Here is a 21,488-nt window from a genome sequence, read left to right on the forward strand (position 1 = left end):
AAGCAGCGCGAAATCGCTTGCTGACTGTATACAGTGCGACGCAACTTTAGAATAATATTGAAACGTCCAAGAATTTAGAAGAAGAAAAATATTGAATCTAGCGACGGCCTATCGCAGTTGCCGAAGGCGTCGCGGAGTCCAATTGTTAAAACGAAATTGTCTTTGAACAGCTCCGACAACGTCCAGGCAACAGCTTTTGTTTTCTTGTGGACTGTCAAATGCTCATATGCTGCGGCCTAAAGGTCACAGCACGGTGCGAAAACGCTCTCACTGAAAGCGAAGCATTGTGCGCGGACATGCATCGTTGCGACTTTGGCGTGGTCCCGTAGCGCTCGTCACCCGTTTCGTGACAGAACGTTGCCAGCTCTCTAGTCGATAGCGAAGACTCCGAGTCGGGTGACAATGTGTACTTCCGCAGTAGCGCTTCCTTATTTCGCATCACTATAGCTCTCGAACGCCTCTTTCGATAAGCAAGTTATTACGTCCGATGCCTCCCCAGGAAGTAAGGCTAACAGATATTGTGCCCAGGGGGATCGCTCAATGCCATTCCGTTCGCACACGTGCTCAAATTTCACGGGGTATTTGGCCATATCCTCTCCGACGACGAAGGGTGGAAGTTGATCGCGTATTCTTGGACCGTTAGAAGTGAGACTAGGCGCCGGCGAGCTACTTCGGGTCTCCAACTCTTTCATTTTAAGCTCGTGATCGCGACGTTCCCTCTCTTTCTTTTCCCCCATTTCCTCCTCGCGACGTTCCTTTTCTGCCTGCCGCTCCCGACGTTCATTGATATTCGCCCAGGCCTCTTCGGCTTCTTCAGCTGTTACGTCCCCAGTCCTCATGACCTCCCAAGCAACCCTAGCCGACTGCCAATGATTGGCCGATTGTTGGGAAATAGTCGGCAGCCGGCTTCACTGGCCACCCGACTTCCGAAAACAGCCGGCCCGACGTCTCCTTCCAGCTACATCGGCACGCGGCCGGCCGCGCGGGCTGGGCCTCCGTCAGAGCAGGACTGAACGCCGAGCGCGCCAAACGCTCGTCGGCGCGACAAGCCGGCAATGCATCGGGCCGGCTTTAGTTGCCGACTGAACTTTGGCTCCACGTATTTTTTGTTGTTGTTGTTGGACAGCATAAAATGTATTGCACTAAGTAGACAACTACAATAATAACGAGCATTTTGCATGCTGCCACAAATGATGCACACTGCCGAAGCACGAGACTGCACATCTGGACCTTTTTTTTAAATTATTTTTTATGAGTTTTCTCGTGTTGCTGCTTGGTTTCAACTCATGTTTCGCTAAAAAGCGGCATTTTTTGTTTCCGCATTGGTGAAACGCTTTGCATTGCTTTTAAACTGGTTCGTTCGCAGTTGGTTTGGTTCGACTGTGTAGGAGGTGTCTTTCCCACGAAACACGGAAGCAGCTATTTGATGTCTAAAAGATGTCTTGAACGGCTAATTCAAAAGTCTAATAGCTGTCCTGGTCAAGACTTTTTCTAGCCGAGGACGTCTACAGGTACTTCAGTAAGCCCTGCTAACGTTACGCTAAAAGTTGGCTAATAAACATCTCGACTAGAACAACTTCAAGAACTGTATTAGACGTTACCAGGATTGTGTAGTAGTGGCTTCGGAAGCATTATATATGCAGGCTTTTATATACATCTTGACAAGAACAAAATTAGACGTTCCCAGAATTTTGTTATAATTCGGAAACAATACGCAGGCTTTTATAGGTGTACTTGCAGGAGCATTTGTAAATGGTTATCCTACATTGGCATGGTAAAAAGCAAAATTATGGCACGGCATGTTAATATATAGAGCTGAAAAATAAATTGAAGCATTACATTGTTTGTAATAACCTGCATAAAATTTTGGAACTTATGTTATAAATGGGATTTTTGTGCAATCGCTCATCCAAAGCAAATGTGCACAACATGCAGCAAAAAATGACCACCTGGTCTTATGACAAAGCGGCTTTATTGACTAATAAAATAAAGGACATGCAGACCTTACATAATTTAAAGATACTATAGAAAAGGTGACCACATAAAGTGATGATGTAGCTGCAGAATCCACAGCAATGGACCCTTCCCTCTTGGATACCACTGCGTGCCCACAGATGTTTGCCCTGCTGCAGGCCTCACATGAAGGTTTGCTCTGCAATACAGCAGTGAAAAAGAAAGAAGCCACAAATTATTTACAATACAAATGTGCAATTCGGTATTTCAAATAGAAATATATGTACCATTGTTTTGCTTTGGTGACATTTACTTTATAATTTTAAGCAACTGCTTCTCTCAAAATCCTATGCTACACGATGATGTTCGGCACTATTTTTCTGATATATCATGAAAAAGCAATGGTAGAGTGCAATTACACTGGCAAATGGTTTAATCCACACACAGACTAGCAGTACGTCATTAGCAGTGGTGATGGTTTGCAAACATATCTGTTAGAACAGTTACTTTCATTTCAGTGGTGATGGTGGCTTGTGTAAGTTAAAGCAAGAGGCATACTCAAGCCTGGCAATCAAGGCGAGCAATTGCTCCTTTCAAGTGTCTCTTACAATTATTATTGCGGTATTGTACCACATGTCATAAAACCACTCTTTCCAAAGGGGACCGGAAACACTTTTCTAACTAAACATAGAATGACCTTACTATGAGAAAACGTCATCATGTGCCATAAACATTTTTCGAATACTGCAACTATAAGCAGAATAATCACACCAGTACCAGACTTACTATTTTCGTGTCTGCTAGTGCACTGGAAGCTACACAGTGGAGAAGCCAAGAGAGCACAGCAAAGGCCAACAGTTGAGTGTCGTGGCACCCTGTTCTGGCCTGTGATGGACTACACTATGCAGCACGTTGCTGCCATGTTAGAGGCCACACGCAGACGATGCAGCTATGCCCAGTGCAAAGATGAAATTACTATTCTCTTTTTGAGGTTGCAGACATTTTTCATTTATTTAACTCAAATTAGGAATTATACATTACCGAGAATACTCTTGTGATCACGAAATCAGCCAATAGCATTGGTGGGCCGGCTGCTTTCAATGTGGCAACATTGCAAAAGCGAGAGGAAGCAATTTTTCGCTGTGTTTGACATGTGATTGTAAATTCCCTGCTTCATGTAGTGCAGTATTGTTTTCTCACTATGTTCAAGAAGTGTTTCAGGGCTGCTTTTAAGAATGCAACAAGATGTGAAGCTTGGAACCATGCGAGTTACTTTGATTAGACAAAAACTGCAGCCAGCACGCCTCGTGGTTCCGTGAGAGTAAACAGAAGAGCTGCGTAGAAATTAAAAGTAGTCAGTCCACAAAACAGTCAAGCTCTGGCTTGGAACTATGCAGCTTACCTCGACTAGACAAAAACAACTGCAGCCAGCACGCCTCATGGTTCCGTGACAGTAAACATAAGAGCTGCATAGAAATTAAAAGTAGTGAGTCCACAATACAGTCAAGCTCTGGCTTGGAACCATGCGGCTTACCTACACTAGACAAAAACAACTGCAGCCAGCACGCTTTGTGGTTCCGTGAGAGTAACCATAAGAGCTGCGTAGAAATTAAAAGTAGTCAGTCCACAATACAGTCAAGCTCTGGCTTGGAACCATGCGGCTTACCTCGACTAGACAAAAACAACTGCAGCCTGCACGCCTCGTGGTTCCGTGACAGTAAACGTAAGAGCTGCGTAGAAATTAAAAGTAGTCAGTCCACAATGCAGTCAAGCTCTGGCTTGGAACCACGTGGCTTACCTCGACTAGACAAAAACAACTGCAGCCCGCACACCTCGTGGTTCCGTGACAGTAAACATAAGAGCTGCATAGAAATTAAAAGTAGTGAGTCCACAATACAGTCAAGCTCTGGCTTGGAACCATGCGGCTTACCTCGACTAGACAAAAACAACTGCAGCCCGCACGCCTCGTGGTTCCGTGACAGTAAACATAAGAGCTGCATAGAAATTAAAAGTAGTGAGTCCACAATACAGTCAAGCTCTGGCTTGGAACCATGCGGCTTACCTACACTAGACAAAAACAACTGCAGCCAGCACGCCTCGTGGTTCCGTGAGAGTGAACATAAGAGCTGCATAGAAATTAAAAGTAGTCAGTCCACAAAACAGTCAAGCTCTGGCTTGGAGCCATGCGGCTTACCTCGACTAGACAAAAACAACTGCAGCCCGCACGCCTCGTGGTTCCGTGACAGTAAACATAAGAGCTGCATAGAAATTAAAAGTAGTGAGTCCACAATACAGTCAAGCTCTGGCTTGGAACCATGCGGCTTACCTACACTAGACAAAAACAACTGCAGCCAGCACGCCTCGTGGTTCCGTGAGAGTGAACATAAGAGCTGCGTAGAAATTAAAAGTAGTCAGTCCACAAAACAGTCAAGCTCTGGCTTGGAGCCATGCGGCTTACCTCGACTAGACAAAAACAACTGCAGCCCGCACGCCTCGTGGTTCCGTGACAGTAAACATAAGAGCTGCATAGAAATTAAAAGTAGCGAGTCCACAATACAGTCAAGCTCTGGCTTGGAACCATGCGGCTTACCTACACTAGACAAAAACAACTGCAGCCAGCACGCCTCGTGGTTCCGTGAGAGTGAACATAAGAGCTGCGTAGAAATTAAAAGTAGTCAGTCCACAAAACAGTCAAGCTCTGGCTTGGAGCCATGCGGCTTACCTCGACTAGACAAAAACAACTGCAGCCCGCACGCCTCGTGGTTCCGCGAGAGTAAACATAAGAGCTGCATAGAAATGAAAAGTAGTCAGTCCACAAAACAGTCAAGCTCTGGCTTGGAACCATGCGGCTTACCTACACTAGACAAAAACAACTGCAGCCAGCACGCCTCGTGGTTCCGTGAGAGTAACCATAAGAGCTGCGTAGAAATTAAAAGTAGTCAGTCCACAATACAGTCAAGCTCTGGCTTAGAGCCATGCGGCTTACCTCGACTAGACAAAAACAACTGCAGCCAGCACGCCTCGTGGTTCCGTGAGAGTAAACATAAGAGCTGCATAGAAATTAAAAGTAGTCAGTCCACAAAACAGTCAAGCTCTGGCTTGGAACCATGTGGCTTACCTACACTAGACAAAAACAACTGCAGCCAGCACGCTTTGTGGTTCCGTGAGAGTAACCATAAGAGCTGCGTAGAAATTAAAAGTAGTCAGTCCACAAAACAGTCAAGCTCTGGCTTGGAGCCATGCGGCTTACCTCGACTAGACAAAAACAACTGCAGCCCGCACGCCTCGTGGTTCCGTGACAGTAAACATAAGAGCTGCATAGAAATTAAAAGTAGTGAGTCCACAATACAGTCAAGCTCTGGCTTGGAACCATGCGGCTTACCTACACTAGACAAAAACAACTGCAGCCAGCACGCCTCGTGGTTCCGTGAGAGTGAACATAAGAGCTGCGTAGAAATTAAAAGTAGTCAGTCCACAAAACAGTCAAGCTCTGGCTTGGAACCATGTGGCTTACCTCGACTAGACAAAAACTGCAGCCCGCACGCCTCGTGGTTCCGTGACAGTAAACATAAGAGCTGCATAGAAATTAAAAGTAGTCAGTCCACAAAACAGTCAAGCTCTGGCTTGGAACTATGCAGCTTACCTCGACTATACAAGAACTGCAGCCAGCACGCCTCGTGGTTCCGTGAGAGTAAACATAAGAGCTGCATAGAAATGAAAAGTAGTCAGTCCACAAAACAGTCAAGCTCTGGCTTGGAGCCATGCGGCTTACCTACACTAGACAAAAACAACTGCAGCCAGCACGCTTTGTGGTTCCGTGAGAGTAACCATAAGAGCTGCGTAGAAATTAAAAGTAGTGAGTCCACAATACAGTCAAGCTCTGGCTTGGAACCATGCGGCTTACCTACACTAGACAAAAACAACTGCAGCCAGCACGCTTTGTGGTTCCGTGAGAGTAACCATAAGAGCTGCGTAGAAATTAAAAGTAGTCAGTCCACAATACAGTCAAGCTCTGGCTTGGAACCATGTGGCTTACCTCGACTAGACAAAAACAACTGCAGCCCGCACGCCTCGTGGTTCCGTGACAGTAAACATAAGAGCTGCATAGAAATTAAAAGTAGCGAGTCCACAATACATTCAAGCTCTGCCTTGGAACCATGCGGCTTACCTCGACTAGACAAGAACAACTGCAGCCAGCACGCTTTGTGGTTCCGTGAGAGTAACCATAAGAGCTGCGTAGAAATTCAAAGTAGTCAGTCCACAAAACAGTCAAGCTCTGGCTTGGAGCCATGCGGCTTACCTAGACTAGACAGAAACAACTGCAGCCAGCACGCCTCGTGGTTCAGTGAGAGTAAACATAAGAGCTGCGTAGAAATTCAAAGTAGTCAGTACACAAAACAGTCAAGCTCTGGCTTGGAACGATGCGGCTTACCTCGACTAGACAAAGACAACTGCAGCCAGCACTCATCGTGGTTCCGCGAGAATAAACATAAGAGCTGCATAGAAATTAAAAGTAGTCAGTCCACAATACAGTCAAGCTCTGGCTTGGAACCATGCGCCTTACCTAGACTAGACAAAAACAACTGCAGCCAGCACGCCTTGTGGTTCCGTGAGAGTAAACATAAGAGCTGCGTAGAAATTCAAAGTAGTCAGTCCACAAAACAGTCAAGCTCTGGCTTGGAACCATGCGGCTTGGCTTACCTCGACTAGACATAAACAATGGCAACCAGCAGGCCTTGTGGTGTCGTGAATGAGTAAACGTAACAGCTGCATCAAAATTAAAAGAAGACATTAAAAAAAACAGTCAATCCTAGCATGCTTCTATATGTTTACCTTAGGTTTGATTGGTGAGCACACAACTGCTTGAAAAATGTGGCTGCTTTGCCACCATTTCACTGTTTATTCATTGGTCCGTTTCAACATGTGCCCTACAGCAAGGTAAAAAAACTAATTTATAGCAAGATACAGACCTTGATAAGGATATATGGGTTACAAGAATGAGAAAATTACAATTCATGACCTGCTTCACACTTAAGAAATGCTCAGCAGTCTGTAAAGTTGCAACCTATGTTTATTTTCCGTGTAGTTAGGCAAAATAATTTTTAACTGCACAAATCTTCAAATACTATTGAACATATATCAGCTCTGGATACACGAAAGATGCGTCATGAAACAAATTGTAATTATTGCATAAACTTCAGAACTGAAAGGAGTATGAAGGCATATTTATAAACTGCACTGTAGATTATTTCGTTTATTTTTCATGTCTGTATATCTGCCTATATTTCAAGAATGTCCTCGAGGTGAAAATCAGCATGAGTGCCCTTGGGCCAGCACATATATAAATAATCTGCAATGGACAAGCCTAAATTGAGGAGTTAAGACGTGAATAATTTTAAATAATGGATCAGATTACCGCTTCATGGCTGCATCAAGACGGGCTTGCGCATTCTTTAGCCATCCCATGATACCTGTACGGATCTCTGCGTCTGAAGCAGATGCTGTTGCTGCATTTTTTCGTACAGACTCTGTAAAAGGCACTAAGTTATACAATGGGCATTCAACAAAACCACACAGGTCTCCAAATAACCATCTTTTGTATATTAAGTGACTGAGCTAACGTTCTGAAAACTTAGCTAGTTATCTAATTGCCAATTTTTTTTACATACCACAGCTCATGCCACATAATGAAATACTGTGGTGGAGGGCTGCAGATATATGGTTGGTATTCAAGCATTTGACAATGCGTTCAGTTGAATGCCATAGCCAGCAGGCCACTGCCAGATGTGACCTCCTCAATGCGTTTAAACTGAGCTTGCATATGGCAAAACAATTTTTTAATGTTTTGTTACAGTTTACAGATCACAAAATTACACATTATGACTCGATGTGCACTTAAAGCAAGCCAATGCTGTAAATCTAGCATGCGACTTATTACAGTAACTTGCCGACACTTGCACACCGCTTACCCAGAATTATGCGGCACAACTCCGTCTCAGCCAAGGCTCTTTTTCCTTTTTGCCCATGGAGACTGTACATGACAGCGACGGAATCGTGAAGTAAATATTTCAAGATGTTTGCAGTTGTTGAGCGCACTGTGTTGCCGCCAATGTGACCTAGGACTTTGCACTGTTGAAGAACAGCAAAATAATTATACTTATAAAACCAAGTTGTTGAATATTATTTACCAGTTGCCTGCGGGAGCTGCTGGAGCTTTTCAAGTTACGTTCCAGATGGTCAATTTCATCAACCGTCCTTAGCGGGTATGTCTGTACAGGCTGCTCATCCATCTCGCACTCACGGTTACTACCTAAGAGGTTCAAAATGGCCTCATTTTGAGTTTTTAAGACAGCCATGTCTTTCAAAATGCTCCGAGTAGCGGCTGAAATGTGAAGATGAAATGTGCAGACAAAAATACTACCTATAATGGTTTGCAAATGCAGTAATGTAAGCACATTTCTCAGTCCAATATAAGAAACTGTATTCCACTACCACAAAGGCTTTTTTATGGATGGGATTAAACAGATTCTGGCAACATCTTAATAAATGAAGATAAATTACCTAATTGGAAAACGGAAAACTGAAACAGTGTATTGAACACATGCACAGAAAAGGCTGTATGTGGCATGCAGATATATGCATTCACGTGAGCTGTGATGCATTTATTAGCATGTAAAAAGGTGGGAAATATTAAATTTCTCATTTACCAAATCAATTGTTATAACTAAATTCCTTAAGTGCAATACCTGTGCAATACCTTTATTGATGAGCAAACTATATGCAAAATAAAATTTACCAAAATGTGCTTACATGAGATCTCCTTCCTGATTGAAGCCAGCAGACTTTGGTCAGTTTGTTCTGCAGATTGGAAACAAATGTACAAGGATTTAAGATGTCTTTTGTAAAATTTATACAGCAGACAACTTTGCACTATCTTACAAACTTGTGTAGCTATGTTCTAACTGTTCTGCAGTCCAGTGTGAGATTAAACATTAATTAAAATCGTACAAAGGCAGGTAGGTGCAATAATCAAGTTCATTGTACACACCTTCTTGAACGGAGAAACCACTCTGAGAATGGCTGGGTGCTTCACCTGTAAAACAAAACATTTTACACACTTTCTTGAACCGCAAAATCACTCGGTGAATGTCTGGAAACTGCACTTGCACAAAAAAGGTCTAGAGACTAGCAGCCATGAAGAATCAATTGCATTTACAGCAAAGCTCCGCGTATAACTAACATCCTCTGAAACCTCTTGAGCACCAGATAATCTCCATGCAACACTCCCCAATTCAATGTAGGATTTGTTGTGGTTACATCAAACAAGAACAAGAGGCAAAAGAACAGGGACACATACCGCACTATTGGTCCCAGTCTCTACCTTTTTCATCATTTCATTATTTCCTGTGCACTTCTTACACCAAACAGTGCATTACCCACTCTTTGTCCAAACAGCTACACTTGTGAAATGATTGATAAAACAAATTTCCTACAATGCTACAAATTACCCCTGCATTTCCAACTCTCCTCATGCATTGCACCCCACACTAACACTTCTGTTTCTCCAAAAAACAGTGTGGGCACATTGACCCTGTGGGGATCGCACGCGCGTCCCGATATCTCCGGAGCGGCCACGCGGTTATCACGCGATAATCACGTGCTCGCTCGCGGAGGGTAGTGGGGAGAGGGCACCTTCGTCGCTCCCGCTGCTCTTCGCGCCTGGCCGCGACGCTGCAGCCAAGGCACCCCGTTCCCTCCTTTCCCTTTCTTGGAACCGGGGAGACTTCCCTCTCCGCCGCTCGGGGAGCAGCGCTGTTCCCCCGACGCATTTTTGTCTCACGGTGGAAGAGCTAGCGAACGGCCGCATCTCAAATCCGCCGCTGAGACCGCCGCACGCCGTCCCCCCTGTTGCGCCCGGCCTTTGTGTGCGACTCACCGCCCCAGGGCTCGAGCGCGGAACCACTTTGGGTGAGCTGAACTCTTATCAGCCTCTTTTGTGGCTCCCACATTGTGCGGTTTGTTTCACCCCAGACGTGCGGAATTCTCCGCCGCTGTGGTTGTGTTTTGTGTTGTATTTGTATGTGTTGTGGCTGTTGTTGTCTGTTGGAATCATTGTACACCAAGGTGAATAAACACCTTAGGTCGAGACTCACCCTGTCCCCACTGGCCTGAACCCGCCGTGGTCGCAACTCACTGCGAACCGCGGGTTAGGGGTCACAGCTCTGACTGCTAGGGCTGCTGCGAAAGTGCTAGGGAGCGACTGCCGCTCCGCCGGCGCTGTGCGATCCAGAGAAGGGTCAGGTGCGCACGCACGAGCCTGAGTAATACCCCTATAACCCACATGTGGACACTTTGCAGCTTCAAGCTAGCACTTTTGTTCCATGATTCTAGATGCACTAACCTTGTAGAACAAAGAAAGGTTACATTTCTGTTGAGTGGTTCTCTTAGGCCAAGAATAAAAGCTGCTACCAGTAGGAAGGAATACAACACTAGCAAAGAAGAGTAGCTCCTCTAAAAAGAAAGCGTGGTTGTCTACAGCAGCACATAAGTGAAGGAGACACATACCTGGACATGAAATTCAAAGTTGGCATCTACAGACCATATAGTTTCTGCAGTAATAATGCATAGGTAATTCCAGCAACACTCATTCTACGTTACCGAGCTAACTGGATTTTTTCAAGTACACCAGCACAAAGCTGCAACAACCATCAATCCTCAGCATTGTACAAACACCTTGTGAGTAAAATGTCACGCAAAATGTAATTTCGTACATTTGCAAAATGTACAAAATGAGGCTGTGCACTCTGTGCAACTGTTGAGGTTAGTTTTGACAAATGAACCTTGGTGATGCAATTGTGACACCAACGCTGGACAGTGGCTGCCTAGAAAAACAAGCAAACCAGATGACCACTCAGCAATACTCAGTATTGCTGAGTGGTACTCAGTATTTTAATTGTTGGCATTATAACCAATCGTGTTCATGTACCAAGATGTGACAAATGATACAACTTGCCTTGAGAACTAGAAGCAGGCCACCGTGGCAGTTCTGCAAAAAAATGTAGAGGAAACGTTTTCCACATTCATAGTAGCATTCTAAATACTAATAGACAGGTCATGTTAAATATTACCTAGGTGACAAGACTGCGTGGCGAATTCTGCATGTCCAGTTCCTGAACAAGCAAGCACAATTCCAAAAAATACAATGGCATCAGTTAGTGCACATATATAAAGCAGCAAGGAATCCATGAATATTGCAAGATTCAGAAAAGTAACGAATGAAATGTTATGAATGAAATGCGACAAGCTGAAAATCCCAGGAAACTTACCAGGATATGTCTGTGCGGCTGGTACTTGTACTCCTAGACAACTTTCTGCAAGAAAGCAAAGTAAAATTGTTTTTGTTTTTTTAGTAACTGGCCGTAATGACATTTTGTATGCATATATAAGCTCAAAAAGTGTACCCTGCACAATTCACCTTGTGAATGTTGTGCAATCCATCGTGGAGAGTCTGCAGAAAAAGCAGAGTAATGTGCAATTGTGCATCATTCAACTGCTACTCACATAGGTTTCAATTTTCAAATTAAATTTACCTAAATGCAACTCTGGGAATCGTATTCCTGGAAGGCTTCCTGTGAAAAACCCACAGAATCCTCAAAACATTATCTGCTTAATTACTAGCTCTATGCAGCGGTAATCATGCATGTGTGGAATTGAGTTTTGCTCTCCATAACAAACCTTGGGAGCTTGGTGCCATACAAAGTGGTGAGTCTGCAGAAAGTTAAAATTTACAAGTATGGTAGTGTCTTAAAAAAAAAGCAGTCACAAGCAAAAAGCAGTAAAACTGCAGTGAGAGATAATTTCACCTGAACGAGACTGTGCAGCTGGTGCTCTCCGCCAGCCTCCTATAAAAAGAAGCGCGATATCTTAACGGGTCTCTCCTTGATCACACTTGTTGAGTTATGGAACACAGTCAATAGCAAAACGCACCTTGGGCACTGGAGATGGACCACTGTAATGGGCCTTGAGCAAATACAGTGGAAAAAATTAGGAAAATTATATGCATACATGCCAAAACATTACTTAGCAAGCTGACTGCCGAGGGTGCCAGCAAGGAAACTTACTTTCACGACGTGGCTGCAGAAATGGTGCCCTAGGCTGGTGTGCTAAAAGGAAACGAGCAATTTCACACAAGAATATGCAGCTCTTCTAGGCACTTGCTCTATAACTATGCATGCATGTAGTAATCGGGAGCTGGCAACTCCCAGTGCAAAAAAAGCAGAAAATATATTAAAATATGACATCACCTGGTTTTCTACTGTTATGAATGAAACTTACCTGACTGAAATGACTGCACAGCACATTGAGCTTGCTGGCTGCCTGTCACAAAAAAGAAAGCACAAATGACTCAGTACTACAACTCTAAACAAGCTCTACTCGTCAAATGGTCCTAGTATATTCATGCATGACCAAATCAGTATTTCATGACATGCACTATATATTTACTAAACCAAGTGCAATGAGTAAGCAACAAAGGTAATATGAAATCAAATTATGTTACTGCAGTGTTGGCTGCGTGTAAGAAGACAACTTGCAACAATATTTACCTGGGGCTTGTGATTCGCTTAAGCTGTCATTTTCACTCTCTGTAAAGGACAAGTACATTTTCACTAAATGTTTGATAATGCAGCCTTGCTTAGCCACATTAGCTTCAGCACTGTTCATACATACATAAAACGCAACAACGCATATCCACAACAAACCTCTTTGTTTTTCCACTGAGGCTAGAAAAGGGAAAAAAAATTAAATGAGCACATGCAGCAATGGCACATAGCTGCTTACTAGAAGAGAAAATCTTACATAGATGAGCTGTCTGCACAGATAAGTCTGCCTGCTGGGTTTCTGCAAAACAGAAATTTAATAAGTACCCAGGAGCAAAATTCAGCGGTGCTATAGCGCTTATGTAAAGACTAAAGTCTTACTTTCAGAAGCTGTTTCAATAAGTCTTTGTCTGGAAGCTGCAATCCAGTGCAAAATTTAATGCAGTGATACATATTCAAGGAATAGAAGGAATTCAGCTTGCTGCTTATGGTGTAGTGCCTCAATAAGTACCAGATTAAATACCAGATTAAAGCTTACATTTGTTTATCCCTCCCCAAGGTTTAGCTCACATTTTATCACTTGCAATGCAAGCTGGTTCTATATACTGCTGACAAAAAGTAGCCATCACTTACTTGTTCTGCCATCATTACTGGCACTTGAAGTGCTGCAACATGTGCACGGATTAGCATATTTTGAAAGAGTGCCTGAAAACAGCTACTACCTTTGAGAGAAGGGTGGTTCCGGAAGATTGAAATTGTCTTCCTCTTCCGAATCATCCGACGAGCTCAAAATGCGTGTGTATTTGCGCCGCTTACCACGTCCTTTTTCTGTAAATGTGAATTGTATAAGGATACTGAAAATGGAATAAGGAGAAGCCCTTACCTTGATCTGTTGTGTCGACATTGTCCGAATTTTCTGCTTGTGGCAACTTTTGCCGAGCTTCATCGTATGTTGCTGAAAAAAAAAATTGCACAGTATATTTACTTATCTGTGTTATTCATGCTGAACAGCTTCTTTTCTGTATGCTTCCCCCAACTCCCTTACAGGCTGCCAATGGCTTTAAGAGTAACAGCAATCTCAAAATGATAAAACCAATTTGCAAAAAACTGTTTCATACCTGTAGTTTTGATCACCTTCACCTTGAAGCTAGGCGTTGTAGAAGGATTGAGATGGGCACGTCGTTTCACAGCTTTTGTCAATTCATGGGTGCCCAGCACAGTCGGCCACAAACACATCTTTTTATTCTTCAACAACCAGTTGGTTGGGACAACAGCAACACTGTTGTCATCAACAAATCTCAAAACAGCATACATAACCTATTATTGTGAACATGGAGAACAAAGAGAGAGCAGAAAACTTCTGACAGGTGTACAGGTCAACCCAATAGGCACAGCTTTGGTCCAGGACACCACAGATGTAAAAAACAAAGGCATAAAAAAAGCAATCCCCAAAAAGGTAAAAATATTGAGATGTGCTGTGTTTAAGCATTAAACTTTATACAAGATTTATTTGAGGAACAATTATGTAGTAGAGGCATAATCTAGTGTTCAGTGATTGTCAGCATTATTGCATGGTGTGCATTATTTACAGGTTTACATGCAAACATTCAAGTTTACCACATCACATAAGACCCAAATACACAGCATTTTATACACACTATCCTTGTATGAGTAGTTTATCATTCTACTTTTCAATATATATATTGGGAACAAATGTTTGCAGACCAATGGCATGTCACTTTGTAGAGTCACCCAGTGGCCAAGCCATCTGGCATGCTGGCCACTTGGGACATCCACTTAGGCTGTCAGGCATGGTGATTTTACGAGTGGTAATGTGCAGGCCATTAATTTGTCAGGTGCAGTGTAACAAGTGTTGTTGTAGCTATGCTTAAGTTTCTGTATGCTGATAAGTACTGCCATTGCCACTATGAGGAGATGTCATGTGCAATTTAGCTACTGAGAGTGGCAGTTGGACAGTTGGCTGCAGCTGTTAACAGAGCCAAATCTGCCAGTTCGAAATTAATGTCCCAAGTGCGACCTAGAAGCCAGATGGCTTAGTTGTAAGGTGGCTCAGCAAAGCTATTCAGCTTCACGAGGTCTATAGTGAAATAAAGATATCTGCAATTAACAAGCATGAACTATTCCACAGTTTCAGATTTTATATGTGCAGGGTGGGCAATACAGTTGAGTGGATTAGGGGCAACAGTGCATATTCGGAGGGGGAACCTGCAAGAGGCAGCAGCACACACTTGGACATAACATCACAGAGCATCCTTGACGAAAGAGGACTGTCAACCTTTTTCACGACGACTATTCCAAGATGAGATGATGGACAAGGTGTAGTGTAAAGGTCACCAGAACATTCAAGGGCTTTCCCAATTAGCACTTTATTTCCCTGACTATCATGTGCAAAGTTTGATATCATGACAACAGTGGAATCTGCCATGGTACAGACATTGTTGCCTTCAGAAGTCCTTAAGGTAAATTGTGGAAAGCTTGCTATGTGGTACTGAGGCCCAATGCAACGCTCTGCAAGTGGACCACTGCTGTGAATCTGTGAACATTCTACTCCTTGCAAAGAAGGTTGTTTGATGACAAACAACGTACCTGAGGACTGTCGTTCTGCTATTCGGTTAACCAGCTGCTCTAGTGGTTTCTTTGAGTGCCTTACCAACTTCTTGAGGTGATGCATGAAATTTTCTGCTGGAAATGCACTGAAGCTGTCAAGAGGCCCGTATCTCAAGACATCATCAGCCAGATGAACCAATGAATGAACATTATAGGAAAGACTGTGCTTTCCATAAATGGACTGGAATGATGAAACAAAACAAATAAGGAGCTCCTTTGCATAGCTGCAGTACTCGCGACAGAAAGAAGGGCTCGAAAGTATGGTGATTGCTGTGTGAAGAATGAGAAAGTGACTGTACAGATTTTTCGACAAAATACCTCTCAGAACACACGGACCTAAATACAAAAGGAAGCAGCGAAGCTCAGTTGCTTTCCAACGATCAATCTCTCTGAGAGATCGTGGCTTCCTGGCAAACTCCTCACAATGTGTCCGCGCTAGCGCCAACAGCCATTTTGACATCCTTTCAATAGATGTTGAAGGCAAACGATGTGGCAATGGGCCTCTCAACCAAAGAAGTATCAACTTTTTAGTGACCCCGATACATACTAGGTGCATGTAGTCTAAGGGAAACTGTGAAACAAGGCCAATCGGTAGTGCTGAAAGTGGCGTTTCAGAAACATGGTGTTCTTCCTGCACTCTTTGATCAAAGTCGGCATCTGTTCGCAATGGCGCCTGCGTTTCTGGAAAAACAACTCTTCCTTCTGCATATTCACCCTTTTGTTTGCACTTTCCACAGCCATAGTAGCCAGAATGTAACTTTGTGCCTAAAATAAATGCACGTGCAGGTGCATCACAAATGAAACCTTTCACACTAATGGTAACTGGCTTGCCGTGAACCTGCAGTCCATTATCAAGAAGATGAAGCAGATCTTTGACTACAGGGCCAAGGAAGTCAGTCAGAGAAGATGGTTTCTGATTTCCATGATAGCATCCAACCAAAAACACACCACTTCCTGGAATGTCAGATGTGCTAGCTAGAATTGGCCAAAACTGGCTTAGTGAGCTTTTACTGAGTGGAAGCCCATCAATATAAAAAAACAGTGCAATGCTTTGCGACACTAGCGATAAATTCGTACTGTTCGCTAACATTGAATTAATGCTGTCTGCAATGCCAAAATGACAGTACGAGCCATTAACACAGTCCTCAATCAAAGCCACTCGCGGAGTTCGAAGCAGCGTCCGTGCGTCAGATGGCAAGTCCGAAAGACAGGGGCGTGTTTTCAATACTCTGAGTAGTGCGGACACCGCCGTATGCGTAACATTTTGCTCGCACGCCCAATTTCTCAAGTGGCGAGCCATCTCTGTCGAACCACTCTGTTCGGACGGACGAAACGCTGCCGCGCACTCAATTCGCTCACTCGTATCACTTGGCAGCGATGTAGTAGAGCTTGAACTGTCCTGTTCGTCACGAAAAAACACAGCACTCGCTTCTTTGTCTCGCGCACCAATAGGTCCTGACACAGTCCTCTCATGCGAGTCTCGCGACACTTCACTTGTAGAGCCGGAACTGTGCTCCGAGAAACCATCGTTTAACGCGACGCTAACAGATGGAAAAGAAGCTGAATCCACTGTATGCACTTTGTCCGTATCGTCAGTTGAACGTGACTCTCGTTCGACACTTCCTGGCACGTGAAGATCGCAAACCAAGGGCTCGACTACAGCACTAAGTCGAGGGAGTTTTAGTGTTGGGGACGCAAGCGGCTTGCGTACGCAAGAACTAGGGGCGACGTTACTGCGCATGCGCACACCGCTACGTCTACTTGCGTCCTTGGGTTGTTGGAGCGGCCGAAAACATCGCTGCCCCTATAAGAGGTCACGTTACCCACGTGACTCTTGCGGTGTAGGAGAACTTACGAGTAGCTAGCGGGTAGATAATCTAATAAATCTTTCGCCAAGTGTCGACAGGCGTCGTTTTTATGTGTATTAGAGAGGTTTAGCGTGTCTAGGATTCGGATAACCGCAGTTGGGGTGTTGGGGCGGAGCCATAAACGGGACGAGACGGTCATTTGCGGAATCGCCAGTTCACGGGATTGGCCAGTCGTTTCAGCGGGTGCAAGAGAGAAAATCTGGGGGCGTTTGCGCCTTAAATTTCTCCCTTTACCTAGGTACCACGGAGGAGCAGTTTTTTGCTCGTTCTGTCCCTAGGCGTGCCTTGGCTTGGCGGCATTTTGCCATGTGTCGGCTGGCGATCCGTGCGTCGTGTACAAGTTTTCCTCGTGCGTCTCCTTGGGTGTTGCTGGCACAGTGCACTGGCGCGAACGATTGTTGTCGTTTGGTCAGTGGTCTCCCGTGAAGGCGAGTATGATATGGCGTTGCCCTGTCACTACCAGTGTCACACGTATACTTCTGATCGCGATCGGCACCGATCCGGATCGAAATTCTCGACTGTGATTGGGTCTCTCGCTCATTTTGTCCAAAGGAGGCAATCACGACCGCGAAATTCGATCAGGATCGGGCGTGATCGCGATCAGCGGTGAGCCAGAACACAAGATACACACACAGCGCACACTGTCAACAATTTCATTGCGAAAGCATTGCGACCTTTGAAGATTAGAGCATGGCACTAGTCACTTGATAGATATAGCATATATTACATATATAGCAAAATATATAGCATCTTTACAGTTTGCCCTGTGTGCGCGTTTTCGTTCCTTGCTTGTGCCTCTGTCACACTGGTATCTTACCGTCCTCGCGAATTTTTCCATGCGTCGAACGCTTCGAGAGGGCTCAGTTGCGCGTTATTCAATTGCCATAATTTAAACTTTAAAATACTACTAACTTGTAGCGTGGGGTCCTTTTTTTTCACGTTTCTGTGTCTTCGTCCGCTTCCGCTGCTGCCTTAGTATGTCAAACGGCAAACTTCTGACTGCTGTTGCAGAAGTCTTGGCGTCACAAGTTGGCGGCTGGACGTAATAATATTTATTTTAAGTCCAGCACGCTTAGGCCTCCGCCACTCCAATCTACGGACTATCCTGCTTCCAGCTTTGATCTCCCCACTACCCCTTGGGTGCCCTGGGGATCCTGCGCCGCCTGCTTTATTATAACCTCAGGTCCTCTCCTGAGGCCTCCGGTTGCATGTGCCCTCCTGGAGCAGTGCTTGTAAAAAATCCAATCTATCGTCGCGACTTAAAAAGCGACCTGCGACTTATACAACACCAGTCAGAACCTTGCCTGTCGAACCAAGTCATTCTCACCTAATTATTTAAATGATTAAGCGACTTCTGTAGGTGTCGGTCAATGTCATATTAGGCGACTGGTGAATTTGTTCTCTTTACTGGACGGATCCTGCATCTCGGCATGTATTTTGTAGCTGTGTATTCGTATAGATGTAGGAGCTCGGTGGGAGATCTATCAGTGCAGGCAGCATGTGCTAACACCATGTGGCAGATACTGCTTGATGATTTCTAGTATATCATACCCGCGCGCAGCTATCGTGTGCGCCACAGCCCTTATAAGTTATTTGGCTCAGCCATAAGTTCCAGCTTTGCTCCGACACCACTTAAGTGCTGGTTTCCCATGTCTGTCTGTCCACCCAGTTCTTTAAGCTGACAATGGCCGCTGTCATATTAATTTTCATTTTTCGTTGCCAGGATCGTGATCCCCAACTTCACATTGCATTAGTACAAATAATAAGAAAACTTTGACCACTATTGTCACCACTTTGATTAAAGTTCAGGTCCTTGCAATAATGTGCATTTCACTGTTCAGTGAAAAAGCGCTGAACAGACTTGAGTGCCCGACTATAGACATCCCACACCTATGTTCTCTCTCTCTCTCTCTTTCACTCCCCATTCCCCTCCCCACATGTAGGGTAGCAAACTGGACTCAGTCTGGTTAACCTCCCTGCCTTTCCGTCTTCCCTTCTCTCTCTCTCTCACTGTTCAGCTACCCCAGCACTAGCTATTAAGCACTTTTGCTCCATTCTATATCTATCATGAAAAACTAGCATCAACATACATAATTACGGACACTATGATTCAATTATGCACTCAGCATCTCTGTAAACTTGCAACATTCACCCTCTCACGCATAAAGCGCACTCTCAAGGGCCATCATAAAACAATATCTATACATTTCTTTTCTTGGTAGTTCTTTGAAAGTATATTTTTTTCACTAGAAGGTTGGTAACAATGAGCACCTCACAGTCATGGGCTACCAGTTTGGTGCAATGTCCCACTCATTATAAAAATCTTATACTAGATGGATCGTCATTTGAAGAAAACCAATTCTTTAACAAATGGTCCATTCTGCGTTATGGTTCTACCTACCTGTTTTCTACAAGCAATGCATTCACATATCTAAGAACTGTATATAATGATAGTGATGAAGCAGTGCATCTGAAATAACCTTTGACATCATCACAGGAACTTGGAAACAGGTACCACATAGTGATAACTTCGATAATCATTAATCATGTCTTATACATGGCTGGACATGTTTTCGTTCGCTTCTGGCCTTCCTTGGGTCACATGATATTTTCTGTACCTCACAATGAGACCTTGAAGCATAGGCATCTAAGGCTTTCACCTTAAAATGGAAGGATGCAAAATTGATTGCTTCAGTGTTGCTTCCCCTGAAAATGAACTACTTGTACTTTGTTTAATTTATTCACTTGAGAAATGCACATATAATACCATCCATGTTAACATAGCAGCATAGGCGGAGACTATGTGGGGGGCTCAGGGGCCCGAGCCCCCTCCGGAGATTTCCCGGGGGAGGGGGGGGCTGAGCCCCCCACCCTAGGCGAAGCCGAAGCCTCCCTCCCCCTTACCCCCCCCCCCCCACACACACACCTAAAGTGCCAATACCAGTGCTTTGTCACCCACATCATTTGAGGTTTCTTTTCACTTTCCTCGACTTTTTCCCTTGAAATTTTACTGAGGCTAATAGCTTACTGCATCCTTGTTGGCGCAGACTTGAACGGCTTTTAATTAATATTTTCGATTATTTCTGCAAAAAAGAATGTTAAATTATGCGGTTTTATTTGCCGAAACCACGATCTCATTGTGAGGCACCGCATAGTGGGGGACTCCGGAAACTTGGACCACGGGGGGCTCTTTAACATGTACCTAAATCTAAGTACATTGGTGTTTTCACATTTCGCCCCCATCGAAATGCGGCCGTCGTGGCCGGGATTAGATGTGGCGATATCGAGCTTAGCAGCCATATTATCTCGAGCTTAACACGAGATAACATGGCTGTTAAGCTCGAGATCTAGCGATCTCGAGCTTAACCCCATAGCCACAAAGCAACCACGGCGGGTCACTTTATTTCTTCAAATCCTGACAATAGGGCGACACGGCCATCAGAAGCACTCGCGGTGGCTGCCTTATCCATACTTTCTCACTTCAACATTATTTTAAATTTCCACTGTAAACACCATGCACATATGCAATATATTTAAATATACACACAGGACAAAGTTTATAATATTTTTGAAAGAGATGGAGGCAGCCAATCAAGAATTATTTATAACGGTATGGATAGCCTATGTCTAGAGAATGAATATGTTGTTGTATGCTCACGACGCTTCAAATTGTTTTGCGTGCTTTTTTGATCATGAATGAAACCTATAAACTTCACTGACCCCGTCAGCAGACTCTTTTATCAACGGCGTATGAAATGCACGTGAATGTTGTGTGTCTCGGTGTTGCTTCTTTTTACAGTAAGTAATGTCAACGACTCATGAAAAAAAGAACATTTCTAATAACTTACAACATTTATTACGGATGGTAACATCATCACTTACATGCAAACGTAAATATATACAGAGTGTCCCAATTAATTATAATGCACCAAGATTTAAAAAGAGAGCAATGCGTTACTCGAAGAAAACCTAGCGAATATTGTTTACAGTACATTGCAGTAGCTGCTAGTAATTTTTTCGTTACAGATTTAATTTGATCATTTAATTAATTATCTAAGTCGACATGTACTATCCTAATTATCAAATTATAAATGAGGCATCTAAAGGCACAGCCAAGGGACATCTAACTGCGATATTTTCAGCGACGTACTAATTGCGTACTAATTTTTTATGATAGATAAATAAACCCTGTGAAATATGGAGAATACCACATGACTGTGCTCCCACTTGCATCATAAAGCAGCGCCCTCGAACATGCTCCCTCTGAGTAGTCCAGGATGCAATAAAGGAAATAAAGAAAAACATTGTGATCGACCTAATGCCTCATCTGCCGCATCCCTGCTGAAGTAACACGTCTCGTTTGGTGTTACCTGGAAAAAAGTTGTGATAGCTGTTGTTTTAGCGTAGATAAAGTGCACGGATTTTTTATTTTTTTGCTACA

General features: G+C 43.9%; 2 protein-coding genes across 49 annotated transcripts in view; one reads left to right on the plus strand and one right to left on the minus strand.

Annotated features, from left to right (window-relative positions):
* Nucleotides 1-1,953: 1,953 nt before the first annotated feature.
* LOC135904020 (uncharacterized) lies at nucleotides 1,954-16,942 on the minus strand. 37 transcript variants are annotated; one of them, XM_070539240.1, is made up of 52 exons: nucleotides 13,670-14,706; nucleotides 13,435-13,506; nucleotides 13,274-13,379; nucleotides 13,185-13,216; nucleotides 12,933-12,968; nucleotides 12,811-12,852; nucleotides 12,714-12,734; nucleotides 12,558-12,596; nucleotides 12,289-12,330; nucleotides 12,075-12,116; nucleotides 11,941-11,973; nucleotides 11,817-11,855; nucleotides 11,689-11,721; nucleotides 11,544-11,582; nucleotides 11,429-11,461; nucleotides 11,280-11,324; nucleotides 11,082-11,123; nucleotides 10,967-10,999; nucleotides 9,002-9,046; nucleotides 8,764-8,811; nucleotides 8,142-8,335; nucleotides 7,923-8,082; nucleotides 7,370-7,481; nucleotides 6,787-6,881; nucleotides 6,655-6,720; nucleotides 6,518-6,581; nucleotides 6,386-6,449; nucleotides 6,254-6,317; nucleotides 6,122-6,185; nucleotides 5,990-6,053; nucleotides 5,858-5,921; nucleotides 5,726-5,789; nucleotides 5,597-5,657; nucleotides 5,468-5,528; nucleotides 5,336-5,399; nucleotides 5,204-5,267; nucleotides 5,072-5,135; nucleotides 4,940-5,003; nucleotides 4,808-4,871; nucleotides 4,676-4,739; nucleotides 4,544-4,607; nucleotides 4,412-4,475; nucleotides 4,284-4,343; nucleotides 4,148-4,211; nucleotides 4,016-4,079; nucleotides 3,884-3,947; nucleotides 3,752-3,815; nucleotides 3,620-3,683; nucleotides 3,488-3,551; nucleotides 3,356-3,419; nucleotides 3,227-3,287; nucleotides 1,954-2,152 (listed from the first exon to the last, which is right to left on the minus strand). In XM_070539240.1, the coding sequence occupies exons 1-24, from the start codon at nucleotides 13,863-13,865 to the stop codon at nucleotides 6,857-6,859; spliced, it is 1,509 nt and encodes a 502-aa protein (XP_070395341.1). In that variant the 5' UTR covers nucleotides 13,866-14,706; the 3' UTR covers nucleotides 1,954-2,152; nucleotides 3,227-3,287; nucleotides 3,356-3,419; nucleotides 3,488-3,551; nucleotides 3,620-3,683; nucleotides 3,752-3,815; nucleotides 3,884-3,947; nucleotides 4,016-4,079; nucleotides 4,148-4,211; nucleotides 4,284-4,343; nucleotides 4,412-4,475; nucleotides 4,544-4,607; nucleotides 4,676-4,739; nucleotides 4,808-4,871; nucleotides 4,940-5,003; nucleotides 5,072-5,135; nucleotides 5,204-5,267; nucleotides 5,336-5,399; nucleotides 5,468-5,528; nucleotides 5,597-5,657; nucleotides 5,726-5,789; nucleotides 5,858-5,921; nucleotides 5,990-6,053; nucleotides 6,122-6,185; nucleotides 6,254-6,317; nucleotides 6,386-6,449; nucleotides 6,518-6,581; nucleotides 6,655-6,720; nucleotides 6,787-6,856. The 37 variants fall into 37 exon arrangements, with proteins under 37 accessions (XP_070395341.1, XP_070395340.1, XP_070395374.1 ...); XM_070539239.1 differs by having other exon boundaries at nucleotides 4,280-4,343; XM_070539273.1 differs by having other exon boundaries at nucleotides 4,148-4,343; nucleotides 8,142-8,263.
* A 288-nt stretch (nucleotides 16,943-17,230) lies between these two features.
* LOC139060218 (uncharacterized) overlaps nucleotides 17,231-21,488 on the plus strand; it is a 44,725-nt gene continuing 40,467 nt past the window's right edge. For 3 of the 12 annotated variants that reach the window (XR_011514695.1, XR_011514697.1, XR_011514696.1), the window contains exon 1: nucleotides 17,322-17,475. The gene's annotated coding sequence lies outside the window, so the exon portion shown is untranslated. Of the gene's footprint in view, nucleotides 17,476-21,488 lie in introns of all 12 variants that reach the window. The other 9 variants (XM_070539275.1, XM_070539276.1, XR_011514698.1 and 6 more) reach the window with 7 other exon arrangements.

Source organism: Dermacentor albipictus, chromosome 5, assembly GCF_038994185.2.
Source record: "Dermacentor albipictus isolate Rhodes 1998 colony chromosome 5, USDA_Dalb.pri_finalv2, whole genome shotgun sequence".
NCBI classification, from domain to species: domain Eukaryota; kingdom Metazoa; phylum Arthropoda; class Arachnida; order Ixodida; family Ixodidae; genus Dermacentor; species Dermacentor albipictus.